Genomic DNA, 20,760 nt, shown 5'->3' with positions numbered 1-20,760 from the left:
GGTCTCCCCGGGCTTCCTGTTGCCTGTCTGCACGTAAGCGCCCACCGCCCAGCAGGCTCCACCAGGCCCATGGCACTCTCCCCAGATGCCACCCTTGTCGGTCGGGGAGGGAGAACCCAGACAGAGGAAACAGGTTTTGCCTCAAGAGGCTCCGTTGCTCCGCTTAGCTTTGGCGCCATTCAGCAGAGGCAGGCGGAGCGACTGCCCACCCTGTGAATGGGCTACCAGAAAGCAGAGTAGGATGCAGGCAGGCAATGCCCCTGGAGTCAGCCTCCCTTCCCCAGCAGCTGCTTCCCTCCCCCCTCCCCCTTTTCACCTGGGAATGAGGCGCCTGCCAATGGGGTCCTTTCCCCATCTGCAACACAAGAGACGCATGAGCAGCTGCGGATAGTTTATTGCACAGAGACGGCTTCACTGAGGCAGATGGTGCAGTACAAAACTAGTTAAGATCCCATCAAAAGCTATTGCAATTCTTGGGTGTCCAGAGACCTTTATATACACATTTATATATTCACATACATGTTTTTATACACATTCATACACATACCCTCCATGGAGGCCAAGGGCCCCCCAGGAGCGTTAAGATGCACAAGCCCACTTTTCCTGGGTCTGCAGTGGCCTCTGCTGCCTGCCCCTCCGGCTTCCATGACACAAACAAGCCGGGGAAATCAGTCATAAAATCCAGACAACCACGAGGAAATCCCTCAACTGTCTCTGATGCTGCCTGCCTTTGGGGACACGCAAGCCCTTGGGTCAATTCTGCCTGGGGGTTTCCAAGGATGCTTCCCAGGGCCTGCTGTGGCCAGACTCCAGGCTCTCCAGAGACCAAGGGCTGCACCTTGACAGCAAAAGCTGGTCTGCAAAGGAGCCACAGCTTCCCATGCCAGGCTGGAGAGCAGCCAGCGGAAGCTGCCCCAAAGAGTGGCAGCAGCTCAGCTCAGCTGTTGACAGTGAAGGCCTCGGGGCCAGCCAGTCTGTAGCAGCCCAAGTGCGGCTGGGCCTCGGTTATTCAGGGTAACATTAAGGCTGGCGGGAGGTGGGGAAGTGCTGCTGAAGTGCTGTGTGGGTGAGGAAAGGCCCTGGCCGGCGCAGCTGGACAGAGGGAGGGGAGAGGTGGGCCTGCGGGAGACCCACAGTGCCCATGATAAGGGGGCTGAGATGCCAGGGAAATGCAACTCAGGAGGCGGGCTCTGGGATCCAGCCCCCCCCCCCTATAAGCCTTGTGGGGGGGGGGTGCGTCCTCTACAGGATCTGGCCCCAGTGGTCCCCGAGACAATGACTCCATGCTGTGTCCCCCAGGATTCTGTCCTTTCTTCTCAGGCTCCTTCAGGCGGGCCTCACTCTTGCCCGAATCCCTCCGTCTCCTCAATGGCGAAGAGAAGCTTCTCCTTCAGCTGCTCAAAACTCTTGTAGGGAGGCAGGTCCAGGCGGTTGAAGCTGAAAGAGGAAGCACCGGTTGGCAGGAGCAGCTCTGCTCCCTTTTTTGAGGGGGGGGGGGTATCTTGCAGGTCTTGCTACCCCGACTCACCACGTGTGGCTCCGAGGCAGCCAGGTCTCCTTGCCCACTTTGTCAATGCAGAACTTCTGGGGTCCGTTGCTGCCTGATGGGGGGGAGCAGAGGAGGAGATGCACCGAGGCCATCTGCAGAACAGGGTGCCTGACCCCCAAAATGGGCCCTGCTTCCCTCCCCCCTTCCGCGGGGGGCAGACTGACCAATGAGCTCTGTGAATCCCCCGACAGGCAGGCGGCAGGTCCCTGTCACAAACTGCAGAAGCCGGACTCTCTTCTCGTTGTCCATCTCCTTGACCACCTGCAGCCACCAGGTGAGAGAGGTGAGGGTAGGTCTCTTGACCAGTCCTGGGGTCACCTCCCCGCCCCCCACCCCGGCTGTGGACTCCCCCAAAGGCTCCGAGGGCTGCAGAGCCCTCCTGGCCCCTCTGGCTGCCCACCTGCCAGAACCACTGGATCTGCTTGCTGTTCTTGGTGTAATGCCTGTAGATTGTGTTCTTCTGCCAGTCGCTCAGGTCAATTTCCTGCATACCACACAGCATCAGCTGGGGAGGAAGCAGCAACAGATCCGGTCTGCCCCAGCCTGAGCCTCACCGCCTGGCTCGCTTAGCAGGCCAGCTTGGCTGCCCAAGGCCACAACCCCCTGACTGAGGAAGCCGTGCGTGCATGAAGTAAAGAGGCTCCCGCGATGCATTTGCGGAGGAATTCAACAAGGCCACCTGCATCGGCCTCCTTGGACGGGAGCTGCCAGACTGGCCTTGGGGGAGAATGGCCCTCCAAGGAAAGTTTGGAAGGCCACGGTCACCTCCGTCCGGAATGCCCTTCTCATTCAGAGGAGATTTAGCTCATCTGGCTGATCGGCTGTGTAGTCGGTTTAATGCTGCGTTTAAAGCACCAGGATAGACGCTGGCAGATGGTGAGCTCTGGGAAAGCCAGCCACTTCCTCTCAGCCCCAAGCAGGAGGCAATGACAAACCACTCCTGCAAAGCCTGCTGAGGAAACCTCAGGGACCCATCCAAGAAGCTTCCGGGAGTCAAAACTTGGGGCCCCAAAACTCCAGCCAAGCCCGAGTGCACCTCGGGAGCCTCCCTCCCTCCCTCCCTCCCTCGGTCAGGTGAGGCTGTGGGGCTTCTGGCTCTGGGGCCGGGGCCGGCAGCCGTCCTGAGGGAAGAGCCAGAGGTCCCTGCTGCCACGGGACGGCCTGCTCACCTCCAGCTCCTTCTCGTCAAAGTAGCGCAGCCACTCCAGGGGGGCCACTTCATTGAACCCATCCAGGAAGGCCTTGGTCTGCTCCTCCACACCCCGGGTGAACCGCCAGTCGGTCAGCAGCCTGCCAGGAGAGAGAGCCACTCAGCCACTCCTTGGCAAAACTCTCTGGCCCAACTGCTCTGCCCTGCGGGGATCCCAAGCACCCTCGGCCCAGAGGAAGGGGCTCCCAGCGCCCCCAAGGAGCACGCAGCACCTCCCTGTCTGGCCCGAAGGCTCCACTCACATGATGTACTCCTCCTTGTTCTCCTCGGTGACCCGCAGGTCCTCCCCGCCCTCCTTCAGCTCGTGGGTGGTCACCTTGCCCAGGATTTCCATGTCCTGGATGAAGTAGAGCTCCAGGGCGCACTCCTCCAGGCTGTTCTCCCTGCAAGCGCCAGAGAGAAGCGTTGGGGGGGGGCTGGACAGGGGGGCTCCAAAGGCCTCCCGCAAGACACAAACACTTGTCATCAACCCTCCCAAGACCCTCCCTGTCTCAGCTGCCCCCGACACCCAAAGCCGACCCCCAAGGAGCCACAGAGGAAGGGGTTTGGCAGCTAGGCGGCCACCCCCTTTGTCCCCCTCCCTACAGACACGAGGTAGGAGGCCCCCCTCCAGAGGGGCCTGGGGAGAACTCACTTGATCCAGATGATGGAGTTGTAGAATTCGGGATCGATGGACTCCAGATCCTTGAGGGTGGGGCGCTTATTCAGCATCCGCTTGTAGAAGGGCAGCGTGAAGCCCGTGTCGATAAACTTGCCATGGTAGAGCGCCTGGGAAAACAGGAGGCCCCCCAAGCATCACTCCTGTCCCTGGGACCCCGATCGGCAGCCCAGCATCTCTTGGACTCATCTACCTTGGCATGAGACGGGTGCCTTGGGATCGAGCCCAGTGCCCTCGCCAACCCAGCAAGGGTCGGGGCACCCTGCAGAGTCCCCAAGTGCCCCGGGATAGCCTGCCTTCCCCCCTGCTCCCCAGCCCCACTAATGTAATCCAGCCCAAGGAAAGGGGTGCCAGAAGCTCCGGAGCTCTCCAGTCCTTTCTGCAGCTACCCCCAGGGCGTGAGGGGGGCAGAGCCAGAGCTCCAGCCAGGCCCGGGGCTGGGCCGTCTGACTTTGCAGCCCTCTCCAGAGCCACGAGCGAGGAGGCGGGTGAAGTGGGCACTGCCTCCCCCCCATCACCCCCCCCCGCTAAGAAAAGGTGATGCTGCATTTGGAGAGGGAGCACAAAGGCCGACCCCCCCCTCGGTGCCCCTTCGCACCAGCAATTAGGTCAGCCTCCGTTATGCCCCATTTGCAAGCGAAAAGAAACAAAGCAGCCTTAAGGATTTATTTATTTTTTAGAAAAGGAAATGTTTTCATTCCTACAAAAGGTGCTGTATTCTTTTCCAGATGTTTTTTTCCTTTCCTTCCTTTTCAAAGCACCCAGGCCTTGTAGTCCCTGCTCCTGCCTGCCCCCTCCCCAAAAGGAAAGGAAGGCGGCCTCCCAAGACGGGAACAGACTGTGTGGAAATGTCCCCTGGGCACAGGAGGGCAGCGTCTGATGCCACCCTTCCGGACTGATAAAAGGCACCTGCTGAGCCCACAAGAGCCTCTGCCTTTTACCAGATTGGTGCCAGCAGATTCTGCCTCACTGGGTGCTCTGCACTACGGCTCCCTCTCCAAATGTTAGTGACCAAGGTGGGGAGGCCCTTCGCTTCCACTGAAAGAGCCCCCACCCCCCACCCGTGTGAAAAAGTTGCTTCTGGAGGCTGCTGCCCTTCCCCACCGCCCCTCCCCCCTTGCCCAAAGCACTTTAATCCCAGCCAGCAGGGCAGAATTGGGGGGGGGGGGTAGCCTGAGTCCCACCTAACCTCCCCCCGGGGGCCAGAAGGGAGGGACTGGCTCACCATGGCGATGAAGCGGCCAATGAAGCGGAAGTAGGTGAGGTGGTCAGGATTGATGGAGGAGGCAGGGTTGATCTGCAGGCAGTAGTTGTTCTTGGCGGCATACTCGAAGAGGCAGTACATGGGGTTGAGCACCTCGTGGGACAGGAGGAAGAACCACTCGCTGGGGAGAGAGGGAGGACCGGCTGGTGAAGCTCCTGCCCCCCCCCCTTCCCGAGTCCCCTCTCTCCCCCAGCCTCGGCTGCCTCGCTCGGTGCAGAGCCCCGGCATCCCGTCCGTGGTTCTACCCTGTGGTAGAACAGCACCAGGTCACCTACCATAGGGTAAAACCACTGGCGGGACACCGAGAGACGTGTCAGGGGCCCTGGCAGGGAGGGCTGGGCACGCAGGGGGCATTGCGGCAGGCAGGAGTCCGTTCCGCCTGCGCCTTCCGCATCTTCCAGCATGACTGGATGAAGTCTTGGGGGTGGGGGGGGTTAGAACAGAAGCTCCGCCCAGCCCCCCAACGTGCCCTGCCAACTCACCGGGCGATGCCCCCATAGTCCAGACCCTCCTCCCCACGCATGATGATGTACAATCGGCGCCGGAGGTCGTAGGGCTTCATGTTCATGATCTGGAAAGAGAAACCACGAAGAGGATGAGAGGGGGGGTGGGTGGGAAGTGGACAGCCCCCCCCCCTCCCAAAGGCCGAGCCTCACCTGCTGGAAGGAGTCCTCAAAGAGCGTCTGCCGCGAGACGCTGATCTTGACGTGGCTGGGGAGGGCGTTGGACTGTGGGGGAGAAGCGGCTGTGAGGGTCCTACTGGCTGCCCTGCCGCCCCCCCCCCCTTTCCTCAGCTGACCCCCCCTCCCAAGGACTCACGTGGCAAAGGAAGCGGAACTGGTGAAACTTCCAGCGAAAGCTCCGGTCGTAAGCGCCTGGGGAGCCCCCCTGCTTGTTCCTAGGAGGGAGGAGGGAGATGAAGGCTCCCCGAGGCCCAGCTGCCGAAGCCCAGAGTCGGCTCCAGGGAGGCCCCTTCCTTCGCTGGGCCCCCCGGCAGAGTTCCGAAGGCAGGGAGGGACATACCCAGATTCGAATCCAGGGCGGGGGTCTTTGAAGGTGGTGGTGCGGGTGTTGTGATCCACAAAGTACCGCACCCGCTCACTGGTGTACTTCATCTCCCATCCGGGGGGCAGGGCCGGCTCCTGGACCATCCTGGCCACGGGAGGGAAGGAAGCCCAGCTGCTCATTTGCCTGCCTTCCCTGGCTCTTCAGCCGGTGGGCAGGAGGGGCTCTGGGGCTGTGGCCGGAGCGTGCGGGTGTGCTACTCACCCCTGGGTGCGAGGGTCTTCCCATTGCGTTGTGCGGGTGTTGTGGTTGACGTAGTAGACTCGCCCGTTGTCCTGCCGCTTCTCTGCAAGGGAAGGAGGGATGGGAGGCACTTCTGGCCAAGGGGCCCCCGGGAGTTCCCTGGAAAGCTCGGCACAGCCCACCCCCAACAGCCTGAGCAGGAGGGAAGCCGGGGGCGTGCCGGTCGTCTCTGCTGGCACCGAAGGGCTCCAGGTGCTGCTCTGCGCACCCTTTGGCCTGGAGGGGGCGCTGTTCAAGTCTGGTGCGGAGCCCTCCCCTTCTTTGGGCCTCTGGGACCCCCTTGCCTGAACCTTCAGAAGACGGGCCCCCAAGGGCTTCCTTCTTTGCCCCCCTTCTGAGAAGGGCAGGCAGGCACAGGGATGGGTGCTCAGCCCCAGGGGAAGGCCGGGTGGGGGGAGGGGGCTGGCTGAGGTCAAGCAGAGGGTGGGGGCCCCTGGAAGGCCCCAGGCTCTTCCCAGAGGGCTCTGGGTGCCAGAGGAGCAAGGGCTGCTGTTCGCTTCCCTGGAGCTGCTGCTTGGCGCTCTGCACATGGTCTTGCCACCAGAGCCTCGGGGTCCAAGGGGCCAGGGTGGGAGTCTTGCTGAGGGGCTCTCGTGGCAGGCCCCTCCCCTCTCCTCACTGCTCCTTTCCTCCAGCTCTGCAGATCCTGCCAGTCTGCTCGGCCCCCAGCCCAGCCCCGCACCCCCCTCCCTGCCCTGCTCACAGCCCCCCAGAAAAGCCGTTTGGCTCTTGGGCCCTCAGATGGGGCTCTCAAGCCTTGGAAGGCTGGGAGAGAAGACTCACTGATAACCCAGCTTCATTTTGCACAGCTCCGGGCAGCCAACAGAAGGCTGCCACTTCCCATCACCCTGTGAAGTGGGCTGGGCTGAAAGAGAACGGCTGCCCAAGGGAGGACTCGCACTGAGAGCTTCCTGGACTCCGGCCTATCTCCAAGCCAGCCCTCAGCAGGCTTCTCTGCCACAGAACTGCGTGGGTCACTCCTGAGCAGGCCGGCCCCTGGCCCCCTAGCTTGTGCTGCACTGCAAGGGCCGCACAGCTGGCACCAGGCAGTTTCACCCCCCTCCCCAAGATTCCTGCCCCAGACTTTGGGGCTCCCTCGGTCTCCACCTCAGCAGCCTCCCCCAGCTGCCCCGCTCTCAGGGGTCTCCCAGGCAAGCCGGGCTCATCAGAAGCAGAGTTCCCCCTGCCAATCCCACGGGAGGAAAGAAAAAGGGGGAACGGAGGGACTCCAACGGTGCAGGAGGCAGGCTCACGAGAAAGGCAGGATTTGCATTCAGAGCCCAGAGGGGCTGCCCTGCAACTTGAGGTACTTACCCCAGCCAGAAGGAAGCGGGCCCAGGGGATCGTTGTCCGCAGCCGTGCCGGAGGACTGGAAGGAGCAAAGGCAGGGCAGCTGCCGGTCAGCTTTAGAGGCAGGGACTGAGAAGGGAGCCGGGCGGCCTCTGCCCTGTGGCTGCCTCTGGCCGCGTGCTGGCTGAGGCAAGGAGCCCCACCGCAGCCCCACGGCCAGCCTCCTCCAGCCATAGGCGAGAGGGGAAATGTGGCAGGCCTTTCCAGTGAAATCATCCCCACAAGCCTGCCACGCCCAGAGCTTCCTGGCTGGGCCTGCCGCCCACCGCCGCCGCCGCCTCCCCCTCGCACAGGGCTGCGAAACCAGCGCCTGGGCGCGAGATGGGCTCGGCCTGAGAGGGCACATTTATGCCACCCAGACAGGCGTCTCCCCAGCAGCCCCCTCCGCCCGGGCTGGTACAAAGCACCTTTATGCAACTCCGGGCAGAGGTGCGACACAGCTGCCAGCAGCAGCAGCCCCAGCCGCTTGTTTAGATAGCCCCCTCCCCGGCTCTCAGCAGGGGCTCTGGAGAGGGCAGGACTGCCAGAGGAGCCAGAGGTCGGAAGAAAAGCAGCCATTGTGCCCCAAAGGTGCGCGCGGGGGATTCCCACCCAGTAAAGGGAGGGAGGGGGGTGTGGAGTCCCAGCCTCCACTGCGAAGTTACACACAGCAGCTTGTGTGGAGGTTTTCTTCTCAAATGCCTGTGGCCTGATCCTGCCCCCCCCCCGCTTCCCCTCCCCCCCCCCCAGCCTCAGGACTGTGCTGCCAACGAAGGGAACAGGAGGTGCCACCAGAGCAACCTTCCCCAGCATCCCTGGCCCTCTCAAGCCTTGGGAAGGGAGCCTTTCCGTTCCTTTCCTACCTGCCTACCACCCTACCTGCAGAGTCAGTGAAGCCAGAAAGATCCACCAACCCCGAGAATGCTGGAGGAGACTCCCAAGAGTGGGACCAGCCAGCCTTCTGTCGATTTCCAGTGTGTGTGTGTGTGTGTGTGTGAGGAGGCCCCTACCTGGTAGAGGAACCTCTGGCTGAACTGCTGCATGGCGCCTTGGAGCTGGTTGCGCTGGCTCTGCCACTGCTCGTAGGTGCGCACATACTCAGCGGTGGGGCGCTGCCACGTGGTGGTGCGTGTGTTGTGGTCCACGAAGTAATACCTGCCACGGGGGTCCACACGTTTCTCCCAGCTGCACATAAAAGGAGCCCCTCACCAGGTTAACTTGGCTTCCCTCGGGGTCCCCCGTGTGGGTGGGCGCTCAGCACCTCTGGGTTGCTGGCCAGGGTCCCCGGGGAGGGGTGGGAGGGGGCGCCTGGGGGCCCCAGCTTGCCTGGAACCAGACTCCCCGGGGGCTTTGGGTGCCGCAGGGCAATCCCCTGGGGTGAGCCCTGACACTTGCAGTACCTACCCTGGCGGAAGGGGGCGCTCCCAGGTGGTGCTCTTGGTGTTGTGGTCCACATAATAGACCCTCCCGTTAGGTAGCTCTCGCTGCTCCCACCTGTAGGCAAGGAGGGGGAGGAGGAAGTGAGGGGACCGCGGGGGGCATTCCCGGAGACCCCCGGCTCCCCTCCTCCGCGTGTTTTGGAATCTCTTGGAAAGCCAAGCCTGAAGGCCACCTCTGCCGCTCCAAAAGGGGTCCCCTCCCAGGGAGGGCAAAGTGCAGCCCCTTGTCAAGGACTGGACTCTGAAAGGCAGCACTGAGAGAGAGACGCTGCCCTTCCTCCCCTCCAGCCGCAGTCCAGGAGCTCCACACGGGGCCCCTGTAAACAGCCCCTGGCCAAGCGAAGCAACCAAGGCAGGCTTTGCTGGGAGCGGAACGGCCCCGCTGAGCCCCTCTGGCCATCCAAGCGAGAGGCCGGGCCTTGCGCAAGGAACCGCAGCCTGTGCCGTGCTTGTAGCAGGCAGCATAATGCGCCTTTGTGTGCACAAGACAGGGGAATGGTGAACGGGCAAAGGCCCTGGGTCAATGAGGCTGGCTGGCTGTTCCCGGACCAGACGCGCTGCTGATAGGAACCAGATGCTGGGCTGGAGGGCAGGAAGTGGGGGCAGCCAGTGGCATCCACTGGGGAGGGGCCTTCTGGGTGGGGTCTCCTCTGCACTCGCAAGCCCTCCTCCAGGCCAACGGGGCTGGGCTACGCACAGCTCTGGGCCGCTGGAGGAGAACTGAGGGCAAGCACAAGTTGGGGCGTGAAGCCACCGGGGACTCACCCTCTGGGGGGAAAGGGGATGCAGGGACTGCGCATGGGAGCCTTGCCCCCCTGACCACAGGGACCCTCCCTCACCGCAGCCGAGCCGTGGGCATGAAAGAGCTTCTGAGAGGCTGGGATTTTTCCAGCAGCCGCTGAGCCAAACACAACAGGGCTCACACAACTACACAAGGACGCACTGAGGACCTGGCGGTGACACACCCACCCAGGAGACACTGAACGAAGAGCTCTTCCATTGGAAAATGAGGGAGGCCTCTGTGCTCCGGGGTTTGGGTGGGGTGTAAGAGCCCCCCGTGGAAGGAAGCCAGAGCCCTGCGCCAGACTGCCGGCCTCCCCTTCCAGGCCAGGTCTGCCCCAAAGCCCCCCACCCACCCACTGGACAAACCCAGAGACGCTCCCTCCCTCCCTTCTGGCCCCTTGCCCCTCACCCGGCTGGCAGTGTCTCCAGCGCCTGGACGGCCACCTGAGAGGCCTGGACATCTGGGCTGGGCTCCTCCGCCTCTGGGGGGGGTTGAGCCACGTTGGGCTGGGGGGAGGCCTCCGGGGGCCCAGCCTGCTGCTCCTCAGCCTCGACTGCGGGGTTCTCGGACTCTCCGTTCACTGCAAAGACAGAGGCTCCACAGTGCCCTCCTCCACGCCTTCCCCACAGTGGCGCAGATGCCCCAGGCCCCTCTGGCGGCTGCTGAACCACAATGCTCAACAACCCCAGCCAGAGCACAACATCTGGACAAACACCCCCCCCCCCCCCCGGAATGCAACTGTCAGGGCCTGCTGGACAGGCATCTCCCTTGTGCCCAGGCCAACCTGCCCTGCTCTGGCTGCCCTCCTGGCCTCTGCCCAGCTGCGGAGGCTGGATCTTCGGGCTCGGGCTGTGCTCCAGGGTGCCCACGTTCTGCCTGGGGGCTTCCGCTGCTGACCTGGGGGCTCTGGGAAGGAGATAAACCGGAGATCACCACTGACAGCCCCTCCCCCCCTCCGGGCCTGCTCACAAAGAGGGACTGCTGCCCCTGGCTTTGCTCCCTCGGGCGCCTGGGCAAGAGGGGAGCCCAGCAGAGAGCCCCGGAGGCCTCCTGGGGTTCTGAGGGGGCTCCTTTGGGGGGGCGGGGTGGTCAAACGTTAGCAGCCCCAGGAGACGCTTAGTGCAGAGGCCACCATTCTCCCGCTGGGCAGCCTCACTTGCCAGGGCCACTCAATGCTCCCGGGCGGAACTAGGGAGGCCTCTCTGGAAACTCCAATTCCCAGAATCCTCAGCCCTGTGGGCTCCAGGAAAATGGGCTGCCCCCTTTCCTAAGGCGCTGACAGAACCGTCTTATAAGATTGATGACAAAGATCAGTTAATACAATTATAATCACCTCACCGACTCACCCGATGGGGTGGTTTGATCCCATGCGCCCAAAATGCCCCCCTTGGCTCCAGAACCCACCACCACCACCCGGCTGCCTCCCAAGGAGGCCTGGCTGGCAGAGGGCTGGATGCAGCCTTCCTCGAGGCCCCAAACGTGGCACCGTGTTTTAATAGCCCATGGAAGTGAACCAAGGCAGTCGCATGGCAAAAGCTGACGGAGCTTAAAATGGGCCCAGGGAAAGGACACGGGTGTTGCTGGGGGAAGGCCGGGCCCACACCTCCCCCCCCCCGGGCTTGCAGGTGGCCCAGAGGCCCAGGAAGCAGCACAGCAGAGCAGCTCCCCTCCCAGGAAAGCCCCCACCCCACACACAGAAGGGAGTGCCCCGTTTGGGGAGGAGCTCATGACCCCCTCCCCCCCCCGAGCCTTTGCAGCGGCCAGGTGACCCCCAGGGAGCCTGGTGAGGGGCACTGACCACCTCGGCCAGAAGAAGGGAAGGGCTGCACGCCCTGGGGGGAGCAATAGGGCTGGCTCTCCTCCCCCTGCAGCCCAGGAGCCTCCGGGCAACTTCTCCACCCTTGTGGGGCATCCCCTCCAGAGCCTTACCTGGACCAGCCACCAAGGCCGCTTGTGTTGGAGGCCTGGGGCCTGTTCTCCGGGGAGGTGGCTGGGCCCCCAGACTCCCTTCCGGCTCCCTGGGGCCCTGAAAAAGCAAGAAGCTGGGGAACGGAGCCAGCCTGTCCCCCCTGCTCCCCCAGGACTGGGGGCTTGCAGTAGGAGAGAGGCCTGGAGAAAAGCTTCAGGATCCCCTGAGGCCCCCAGAAGGCTTTCCCATGGCCCGGCTGAAGGGCTTTGCCCAGGGCAGCTCCCTGGGCTGGTGTTTTCTGGCAGGCCTCGGAGCCCAGCTGCACCGGCAGCCCTCAACCCACCAACCCCAGCCTGCTTGCCCTGCAGCAGGGGCATCTGCTCCCCCCTCAACCTCCGACCAGAGGCTGCTCCTCGTCCCCAGGGGGCTCAGCTGGTGGGTGCCTGCAGCCTCCCCACCCCACAGGTACTGCAGAGGCAGGCAGGGATGGGGAGGGCCGCCCATCCCGGGCAGCTCCTGCTTCCTCACCTTCTTCAGCTGCTGCGACAGGGCCGTTAGGCAGGCTGGCCACCTCAATGCCAGGCCCATCCAGGAGGACCGTCAGCTCCCCGCCCGAGAGGAGGCCGCCTCTGTTCTCTGCCTGCAGGTTCAAGGTCATCGGCTTGTTCTCCACTGCGAGGGCGAAAGCCGTTGCCCATCAGCACCCACAATGCCCGAGCCAGCTTCACCCCAGGGCTGTGCCCTCCTTCTCATCGGGCAGCTGCTTCTTCTCTCCCCCCAGGAGCCACTGCCTCCCCATCGCCAAGAACGGTCCCTGCATTCCCCTCTGGGGCCAGCAGGAGCCCAACTGCTACCCAAGGCCAAACGCCAACTCACCCCCCCCCCCTCGAAGGGAGCCCAGCCCTGGAGAGGTCTCCTTTTATGCTGGGGGAGGCGCCCCATAAAGACCTCAGCAGTCCACTTCCCCACTGCTGCTCCCCAGATCCTCTTTGCCCCCCACAAGGCTGAGAGCCCCCCTCTCCAAGCGGAGGACTCCGCGCACCCTAAGGAGAGCCCCACTTGTGGGCCCCATCAAGGCCAGACCCCTCCAGTTGTTCCATGGGGCTCCCCCAGAGAGGCTCCCAAAGGCAGGCTGGGCCTTGGACTGGCTTCTCGCAGCAGAGCTTCCCTTGGCTGGGACTCCCGGGGGGGTGGGGGTGGGGGAGCATGCCAGTCCCCTCCTGAAAAAGGGCCCCCACGGACCTCCCAAGGCTGAGTGAGGAGTTGTGGGTGGGGAGAGGAACAGACTCCAGGAAAGAGGAAAGGGGCTGGACTTGGGGGCAGATTTGGTCTGGAGAGGAATGGAAAGAGTCTGAATTTGGGGCTGGAGAGGTTCAGTGTTTGAAAAGTGTATATAACAGCGCCTCAGAACTGCAACTGATCTCAAAGTAGAACATAAAAATCTCAAGAAAGGAAAAAAAGAATTAGAACCATAATTTCTGAGTTACAAAACATGGAATTCTCTCTTTTTTTAAATGGCGCTCAGATTCTCTTCCGGAAAACTGTTTTCAGTGTTGATTCTGTGTTTTTAAGATCTGGAAATCCAGAGAGGCTCCATGGAAAAAGCTGGAGGGTGCAGGGATGGACAGAAGGGGTCCCCCATACCCAGTTTTCCAGGGGGTGCAATCCTGGTGGAGGGGCTGCCTTCCCTGGCCAGGAGAGCCCCCATGCCGAGCAGCAGCCTGCAGGGCTGGTGTCTCTGGAGGCAAGGCAGCTTTTGCTCAGCAGCCTCCCTCCTTGCATGCCGTCACTCCCACCGGCCGGAGCTGCAAAGGCGCGTGGAGGGGGGGGCTGAAAGTGAGCTCCCCAAGTGCCCCTCAATACACACTGAGAATGAGAAGCAGGACAAGGAGGACTCTGTCTCACCTCTTCACTGGTTCACCCAGAGCGGACTGCTTTTCCTTCAACTCCCCTCCCAATACACACCCGCCCCACTCCAGGTACACCCACCATCAGGAAAGCCACTGCTGCCCTGCCCCCCCCCCCATCTGTGGGCAGGGCCTCCTCCCAGCCCATCCAGAAGAGACTGCTGGGGCTGGGCGCATCAGGCCAGGCAGGAGAGGGAGACCCCTCCCCTTTAAGGCTAGAGAAGAGGGGCTGGAGGGGCCTGGATGCCTTCAGATCCCTTCCCCTGCTCAAGCTGCAGAGGGCTGCCGGCCTCTCCTCCCCCCCTCCAGCCCAGAAGGGGCCAACGGGCAGCCTCAGGCTCCGGGGGAGCTGCTGTAGGAGGGGCGGGGGGGGGGGCTGGCAGGGCACAGGGCTCAGCTGGAGCCCAGGAAAGTCCTTTCCCAGCAGGGTCAAAGGCAGCTCCTGCGGGGCTCTGTTGCCACAGAGTTTGGCCAGTTCGGTCCTTGCTTGAAGAAGGCCAAGCAGGAGATTCCACAGTGGTCAGTCCACCCACAAGTCCGTTCTTCCCATCAAGGGGCATCTCTTGAGTAGAGCCTGGCAGGAGGGATCGGAGGAAGCGCCAGCCACTCTTTCAGAGAGGATCAATTGGCTTTCCCCTCCTCACTCTCCCTCACTGGGATAGGACGTCCATTGGCTGCCCCGGGGCAAGACAGGAGAAGCCTCCCCGTTTCCCTTGGGCATGCAGGCCACGGAGCTGCCAGGTCTCCTCCGGGCCTCCCCATCACCCAGCATCTCCCCCAGTCTGGGTTACAACCGCTGGGGAAGTGTAAGCCCAGAGCCCCGGGGCCCAGCGGCAGCGTTCCAAGCCTTTCCCTGCAGCTGAAGTCAGGCAAGTTCCATTCTCCTCCTGCATCCAGCGCAATCGTTTCCTTTTGCTTCCCCAAATTGCCTTCCACCTGATGAAAGGAGCATTGTAGCCACAGAGGAGGACGGCTCAGGTGAGCAAAAGCAGATGGGAAAGGGGGAGGCTCACCCCAGTACTGCCCTCTGGCCCCAGCCACCAAGGGCGCCTCAGGCAGGGTGGCCCCCAAAGGCCCAGGGCTTCCAAGGGCACACCAGGCTCCGTCCAATGCTGCTGCTCCGAGTGGTAAAGACCTCCAAGGTAGCAGGACCAACAGCGCCAGGCAGGAAGAACCCCCCCCCTCGGCTCTCCCTGTTTTCTTTCAGCCCCGCCCCTCAGGAGGCAGTTTCCTCTGCACAGGAGCCAAGGGGAGGGAGGGGGCAGTTGGGCTGAACAGACTGAGCCCTGTGCTGCCCCTGAATGGAGACCTTTATGCACCACAGCTGCCAAGGCCACCCCAGTAACTGCCAGGGGGGCAGCAGATGGCCAGCAGCCAGAGGAGGGACGACCTCCGTCTCAGCAGCAGCTGCTGCTGCTGCTGCTGCTGCTGCCATCGCCCCACTGCGGGCCTAGGAGGCCGCCCAGCTGCTCACAAGGTGGCCTTGTTCCTTTCCTGGCTGGGTGTTTCTGCTGCCAGGCCAGGAGGGCAGGGAGGTTCAGTGGAGCAGAGAGATACCTTGCCCCTTGCTCTGCTTCGGCACGCTGGAGAGGCTGACGGACGCCACTCCCAGCAGCTCATTGCGCAGGGTGTGGCAGCTCCAGAGCTTCAGATCCAGGTGGCTTTGAGAAGTGACATTCCTGGGAGAGAGAAGGATGGGGTGTTCAGCCCCTGGCACTACGCTGACAGGCAAACCATTAAAAAAAAAAGGGGGGGGAAACCTAAGCGGGGCCCAAGAGCAGCAGGCAGGAGCACGCAGCATTCTGGTCTTAAGAGGAGACCCACCTGGAGGCAGCTGTGGCAGAGGAATCCCCACCCGGTCCTCCTGCAAATCTGCCTGGCACAGTCCCCAGGCCTTGGTCAGCAAGGGGCTGCTTCCATGGTATGGTAAGCTGCCCAGCTGGAGCAGGGATGTACGGCCGACGGAGCGATGCTGTCTCCCCACCCCACCCCAACGCCTCAGGGCCCCGGTCCTTACAGCACCAGGCTCTCATTCCAGAGCAGCTCGGAGCTCCCGGTCTGCTTCCCTGTTTTCTTGGCCTGGTTGGCGAGTCCATCTGCTACTACCTCCACAAAGGAGGTGATCCGAGACTGGCGGCCCTGGGCCTTGGGCTTTGCTGAAACAACTGTGGGAGGAAGGGACGGACGTGACGGCCCTCACTCATCCCGGCCTCTGCTCCTCCACCCATCAAATAGGCCACACTGCACACAGCAGCATCCATCCTTTATGTGCCTGGCAGGATCCGAGGGCACGGGGCAAGGAGGCACACCAACTTCCCCTTCAATTAACTGAAAGAGTTTAGACAAAGCCTCACGGGTGCAAAGTAACTATTGCCTCCATGGGCCACAACGCCCAATTCTCTAGGCTCCGCACACTTGGAGCCAAAGCTCCCTGGAAACCTCCAAAGGAGAAGGAGGGAGGGAGGGAGGGCATCAGGGCAGCGCCAGGGGCTGGCCAGACTGTGGGAGAAGCCGCTGGGCTTTGGGAGCCCCCTAGTGGCGCTCAGGGGGCATGGCAAGTAGCTGGCCAGGCTGACGGGGGTGCGGAGGGGCTCCCCCAACTATGCTGCATCTGTGCCAGGATGTTGTTCCTGGTTCCAAAGGACAGGGAGTTAGAGGAAAGCAAGGAGCGACCGAGGTTTTCAAGGTCACTAAACAGGAAGAATAGACACCACAGGTGTTCATTCAAAGTGCAGGGAGCTTTGCAGATGGATTATGGGAGCTTTAAATAAAGGGGTGCAGGGGAGGAGAGGGACAGACCCCAGAAAGGCCTGGGCTGGGCTGGGCAATCTGAGCTGCAGTGAAATATCTCCCTGCACACTGAAGCCATGACAGGTGGCTCAGTGGCTAAGACACTGAGTTGGTCAATAAGAAAGGTTGGCACTTTGGCGGTTCGAGTCTCCTGTGCCGCGGCTGCCTCCAGCAGAGGAGACGGCAGCGTTTCCCCTTCCCTTTACAGCCGGGGGAGGACCAGATCTGTTGCTGGCGATGACCCCTGGCCGGGCAGGAGACGAGCCCCCGGCGGAAGGGGGAGCAGCCAAGAGCCAGAAGGGCAAAGCGGGACCCACCTTTCACCGTCAGCGGAGATTTCTCCCCAGGGAGCCCCTCGGAGGCCATCGCATCCTCAGCACCTGCAAGGCGACAGCGGGGCGCTTCAGCTCCAGGCAGGGACGGCCGCAAGAGACCGGCGGGCACCGGAGTCGCAACGCGGGGAAAGGGGAGCCCAGAGGGGGCGGCGAGGTCCCGGGGCGGCCGGCAAGAGGCGGAGGCGGCCACGGAGGCTCCGCCTGGCCCGGCGGGGTTGGCGGCTCGGGCACCCGGAGGTTCCGAGGACGCGGAAGAGGCCCCGCCTGGCTCTGCCGGGGCGAAGTCCGGAGAGGAGCGGCCCGGCGCGGTCAAGGCGGCGGGGAGTCGGCAGCGGAGTAGGGGCTCTCCTCCCGGCCGGGGCCGCCCTGCACCCACCCACCCGCCTGCGGAGCGGCCGCCGCGACCTCCGGGGCCCCGCGGAGCTTCTGGACGGGGATTCCCGGCGCGGTTCCCGGGCACTTCCGCCTCTGGAGCCTGTCACGTGACGGCGGGTCACCCGGGCACGGCCGGATCAGCGAGCGGAACGTGGAGGAGCAGAGCGGCCGCATGAGTCGCGGGGGGGGGCACCCGGAAACCGCGACACTTCCTCCGACGCCGGTGCCGCTCTAGCGCGTCGCTGCTCTCTGGCCGGGCTCAGCATGGCGCCCGTGGAGCATCTCGTGGCCGACGCCAGCGCCTTCCTGCGGGGGGCGCCGCTCCAGGTAGCCCGGGCGGGGGGCAGAGGGAGCGGCGGGGGAGGGGGAACCTTCCTGCGGGAGGGGCGGGGGGAGGGGCCTCCGGTCTCACCCGTTGCCCCCGCAGGAGATCGGCAGGCGCGTCTACACCACCCGGGAGGTGCTGGCGGAGATCCGGGACCGGGCGGCGCGGCGGCGGTTGGCGGGGCTGCCCTTCGAGCTGCTCCTCCGGGATCCCTTCCCCGAGCATGTGCGGCTAGGTGAGTGATACCCCCCGCCCGGCCTTCGCCCATCCCTCCCTCCCCCCCCGCCGGCCCCCTGGAAAGCGCGTCCGTCTTGTGCCCGCAGTGAGCGAGTTCTCCAAGCAGACGGGTGACTTCCGCAGCCTCTCCGCCGCCGACATCCAGGTCCTGGCCCTGACGCTGCAGCTGGAGGCCGAGCATGGAGGCGGGCGCCCCCTGCGGACGGAGCCGCGGCCCCAGGTACCACCGGCGCCGAGTTTCATGCCGCGCGGGTGCCTGTGAGATGCCCTGCTGGTGGGAGAAGGGGGCTCGGTGGGGAAGGGGAGGCTCAGCCGGGCCTGCCGCCCTCCGCTCAAGGCCTGTCCCCGGTGCCCTCTCTCCCTGTCCTGGACTCAGCAGGTGCAGCTCAGCTTAACAAACCGTCACCCCGAAGCCCCAGTGGATGTTCCTGGCTTCCATGTCCCTCCCAAGGTAATTGTGGGAAGCAGCCACTCCGAGTCTGGTGTGGGGGAAGAAGGGCCCCGAAGCAGCTTCCCTTTTTGCTGATGGCTGTGGGAAGGAGCAGCGCTGGCCCCGGCTGCTCAGCCCTGACTGGGAGAAGCTTTTTCTTCCCACTAAGCCTTCCCAAGGACAGGAGGCTGGAAGATGCAGAGAAAGGGCTGCTGCTTTGCCAGTTCCTGGGACAGCAGCTGCCTTGACTGACAGGTGCCCCAGGGAGGCTGCTGCACAGGCCCAGCATCGACTGAGATTCATTGTGTTTCTCACTTTCAACCCCGAGACAAAATGCCCAGGGAATGAGAGGATCCCTTTGGAAGCAGAAACAGATCCAGCAGATCCTGTAGCACTTGCAGAGACAGAGTTTTCTTCTTTCCTGTTCTGGAGGAACCCTCTGCCTAGCATAGAGGAAGATCTGGAGGGCCTGTTGGTAAGAGATCACCTGCCTCCCTTCCCTCGTGCTGTGTGACTGGACACTGGGGGATTCCTTGACTCAGTGGGCTTGACAGAGATCCTGCCCAATTGGTCTGTCCTTCACAGATAGCAGACCCTCTTCTTTTGGAGTCGGGGGACCCTGAAGGCCAGGAGAGTAGTGAGGAGGAGGAGAGCGGCTGGATCACGCCAAGGAACATTGAGCAGATCCAGAAGAGCCCTTGCTGGGGGAGTGAGCCTGCCAAGGTGCAGGTTGGCTGCGTCACCACTGACTTTGCTATGCAGGCAAGCGGATGAGACCAGGCAGCCCCGTTCACCCCAGTTGGGCCTCGCCGTGCTCTGACCCCCCCTGACTTGCCTTTTCCTCTCTCCCCCCCCAGAACGTTCTGATGCAGATGGGGCTACATGTGCTGGCGTTCAACGGTCTGCTGATCCAGCATGCCCGCAGCTACATCCTGCGTTGCCATGGTTGCTTCAGGTATGTGTTTTGCAAGCGCCAGGCTGACTACTGGCTGGGAAGCCAAGGGGCATTCATGGGGCTGATGTGCTGCTGCTCTCCAGGACGACCTCAAAAATGACCCGGCTTTTCTGCCCCCACTGTGGGAACAAGACACTGAAGAAAGTGGCCGTGACAGTGAAAGACGATGGCAGCTTCCACTTGCATTTTTCCCAGAACCCCAAAGTCCTGAACCCACGTGGTCTCCGGGTGAGTGCTCCGTCCTGGTGGTCTGCTTCTGCCTGCCCTTTCCCCTCTAGCAGGGGCTGCCAATGCTCTAAGCTGCCTCTCCTTTACTGCCCCCCCCTCCCCGAAGTGCTGGGCTGGGAGCAGCCGAGCTACCTTAGGCAGCCACTCCCCGCTCGCCTGCCACACACCAGAGAACCGGTTGGGCAGATCAAGGCTGCTCAGGGCCTCTGCAGCCCAGGGAAAGCTATTGCCTCCAGGGGGGTAACGGCCTGCCGGGCTTGTCTCCACAGCACTCCCTGCCAGCTCCGCAAGGAGGCAAGCATGCCAGTAACCCCCACCTGACAGAGGACCAGCGCTTCCCCCAGCAGCGGCTCTCCCGCAAGGCCAGGCAGAAGACCAATGCCTTTGACCCCGATTATGTGGCTGGAGTTTCTCCCTTTGCTGAACACGACATTCACAGCCGGGCAGCCAATCTGCAGATCCGGGATGCAGCACTGGGTGCGGGCAGGAGGCGCCTGAACCCAAACATGAGTCGCAAGAAGTTTATGAAAAACAAGTGAGGGAGAGGCTGTGGGTGAAAGGTCCATTGTGAGGCAATCCAGGAAGGACTGCAGGAAAAGTTGAAAAAGTTGACTTGGACTCTCGAGAAGCAGAGCAACAGTATTTGGAATAAACCTTGGCTTTTCTTCAATTATGGCTGTTTTTTAGATGTAGAGAAAATAAATTTGGCTTCTTTCAAGTGATGCTCGGTGTAGCTGATAGAAACTTTTCCCTATAGAGACCCTTCTCTAGTTTCCCCTGTGGTTAGACAGTCAAGCAGCAGAGAGCTCCTACGTTTTCCTTCCTTTCGTTCATCAGGGACCCAGAGTGGATTTGGATGGCTGGAGATGGGCCAGTTTTGGGCTACTTTTCTTCCAAGATGCTCAAGATAAGCTCCGAGGTGCTTCGGCATAGCTGTTCAAGACTAAAGCGTGCTTCATCTGTCAAATGGGCATCTTGGCTTTCCTAACATTAGCCGATGCCAGCAAGCTCCCTTTGGGGTTCTGGCTCTATGCAGGCATATGATGAAACAATTCTGGGAGACACAGCACACCTGTTTGTCCTACACTGTTTGATTTCCTCCCTTGAGAGATCATTGCAAACTGAAGGAAGGAATTGAAATTTCTTCTTCCAGCAGGGCTTCCTGGGAAAGAGAAACTTTTGCAAGCTTGCTGTATTTCAGCAGCCGCAGGTGGTTAAATGCACAGAACCTGGAAGAGCCAGTGTGCTTTTTGGAACACACTTAATGCCCAGTTGCCTGGGCTGGCGCACTGGCCTTTGAACTCCGCAACCCCTTCAGCCCCAAAACCAAAACTTTGCACATTGCTTTTCTTCTGACTGGGGTCTCGTATGAGCCCAGGCCACACCAGAATTGGCAGCAAAACTAGTAGGGCTTTGTGGGGGCCACTCCATTCTCCTGGGGGGGTGGGTCTGCACCGCTTTGGCTCCTTTCCAAGGACCCCACCCCGTCACCAGGCAAGTCTAGCAGGGTTTCCTGCCTCGTACTCTGGCTCTGCAGTGAGGAATATACGGAAACCTATATGGAAATCAGGCAGCAGAGCACTCTGATGGCTTTGAAGCCACATAACCGGCTGGGATGTTTCAGTGGGTGGAAGCCTGTGGGGGCCAGTGGGTGGGGCAGCCAGAGCAGGGCCATCCTTTAGCTGGCAGGAAGCCACCTGTTTGTGGTGGACAAAGGTCCTCTGGGGC

General features: G+C 62.3%; 2 protein-coding genes across 11 annotated transcripts; one reads left to right on the top strand and one right to left on the bottom strand.

Annotated features, from left to right (window-relative positions):
• Positions 1 to 377: 377 nt before the first annotated feature.
• On the bottom strand, positions 378 to 17,395 carry WWP2 (WW domain containing E3 ubiquitin protein ligase 2). 8 transcript variants are annotated; one of them, XM_081963274.1, is made up of 24 exons: positions 16,863 to 17,046; positions 16,465 to 16,527; positions 15,375 to 15,522; positions 14,915 to 15,036; positions 11,979 to 12,122; positions 11,471 to 11,567; positions 10,326 to 10,447; positions 9,950 to 10,121; positions 8,723 to 8,812; positions 8,329 to 8,503; positions 7,304 to 7,358; positions 5,951 to 6,032; positions 5,705 to 5,833; positions 5,501 to 5,579; positions 5,338 to 5,409; positions 5,164 to 5,252; positions 4,643 to 4,802; positions 3,394 to 3,527; positions 3,002 to 3,142; positions 2,719 to 2,839; positions 1,950 to 2,054; positions 1,714 to 1,810; positions 1,529 to 1,601; positions 378 to 1,437 (listed from the first exon to the last, which is right to left on the bottom strand). In XM_081963274.1, the coding sequence occupies exons 1-24, from the start codon at positions 17,029 to 17,031 to the stop codon at positions 1,338 to 1,340; spliced, it is 2,739 nt and encodes a 912-aa protein (XP_081819400.1). In that variant the 5' UTR covers positions 17,032 to 17,046; the 3' UTR covers positions 378 to 1,337. The 8 variants fall into 8 exon arrangements, with proteins under 8 accessions (XP_081819400.1, XP_081819401.1, XP_081819402.1 ...); XM_081963275.1 differs by having other exon boundaries at positions 8,329 to 8,473; XM_081963276.1 differs by having other exon boundaries at positions 16,888 to 17,001.
• Positions 17,034 to 19,754, top strand: NOB1 (NIN1 (RPN12) binding protein 1 homolog). Of its 3 annotated transcripts, none has more exons than XM_081963283.1 (9): positions 17,034 to 17,184; positions 17,285 to 17,417; positions 17,506 to 17,639; positions 17,799 to 17,870; positions 18,178 to 18,324; positions 18,435 to 18,611; positions 18,707 to 18,804; positions 18,888 to 19,032; positions 19,302 to 19,754. In XM_081963283.1, exons 1-9 carry the CDS (start codon positions 17,122 to 17,124, stop codon positions 19,569 to 19,571), a joined length of 1,239 nt encoding a protein of 412 aa, XP_081819409.1. In that variant the 5' UTR covers positions 17,034 to 17,121; the 3' UTR covers positions 19,572 to 19,754. The 3 variants fall into 3 exon arrangements, with proteins under 3 accessions (XP_081819409.1, XP_081819408.1, XP_081819410.1); XM_081963282.1 differs by having other exon boundaries at positions 17,796 to 17,870; XM_081963284.1 differs by lacking the exon at positions 18,435 to 18,611 and having other exon boundaries at positions 17,796 to 17,870.
• The last annotated feature ends 1,006 nt before the right edge of the window (positions 19,755 to 20,760 follow it).

The sequence above is a fragment of the Natrix helvetica genome (assembly GCF_964273705.1).
Source record: "Natrix helvetica genome assembly, chromosome: 10".
Lineage (NCBI taxonomy): Eukaryota > Metazoa > Chordata > Lepidosauria > Squamata > Natricidae > Natrix > Natrix helvetica.
The sequence above is the reverse complement of the archived record's forward strand: the minus strand, read 5'-3'. Positions and strand labels throughout refer to the sequence as shown.

What these genes read in the sequence shown, in the direction of transcription:
- NOB1 (XM_081963282.1), top strand. Translation starts at nt 17,122, where the DNA reads ATGGCGCCCGTGGAGCATCTCGTGGCCGACGCCAGCGCCTTCCTGCGG. An exon ending in TGCGGGGGGCGCCGCTCCAG is followed by an intron (nt 17,185 to 17,284) that starts GTAGCCCGGGCG and finishes TTGCCCCCGCAG; the next exon opens with GAGATCGGCAGGCGCGTCTA. An exon ending in GGACGGAGCCGCGGCCCCAG is followed by an intron (nt 17,640 to 17,795) that starts GTACCACCGGCG and finishes TCCTGGACTCAG; the next exon opens with CAGGTGCAGCTCAGCTTAAC.
- WWP2 (XM_081963274.1), bottom strand. Translation starts at nt 17,031, where the DNA reads ATGCGGCCGCTCTGCTCCTCCACGTTCCGCTCGCTGATCCGGCCGTGC. An exon ending in GAAGCAGAGCAAGGGGCAAG is followed by an intron (nt 12,123 to 14,914) that starts GTATCTCTCTGC and finishes TCGCCCTCGCAG; the next exon opens with TGGAGAACAAGCCGATGACC. An exon ending in CCCGCTTCCTTCTGGCTGGG is followed by an intron (nt 6,033 to 7,303) that starts GTAAGTACCTCA and finishes CTTCCCTTGCAG; the next exon opens with AGAAGCGGCAGGACAACGGG.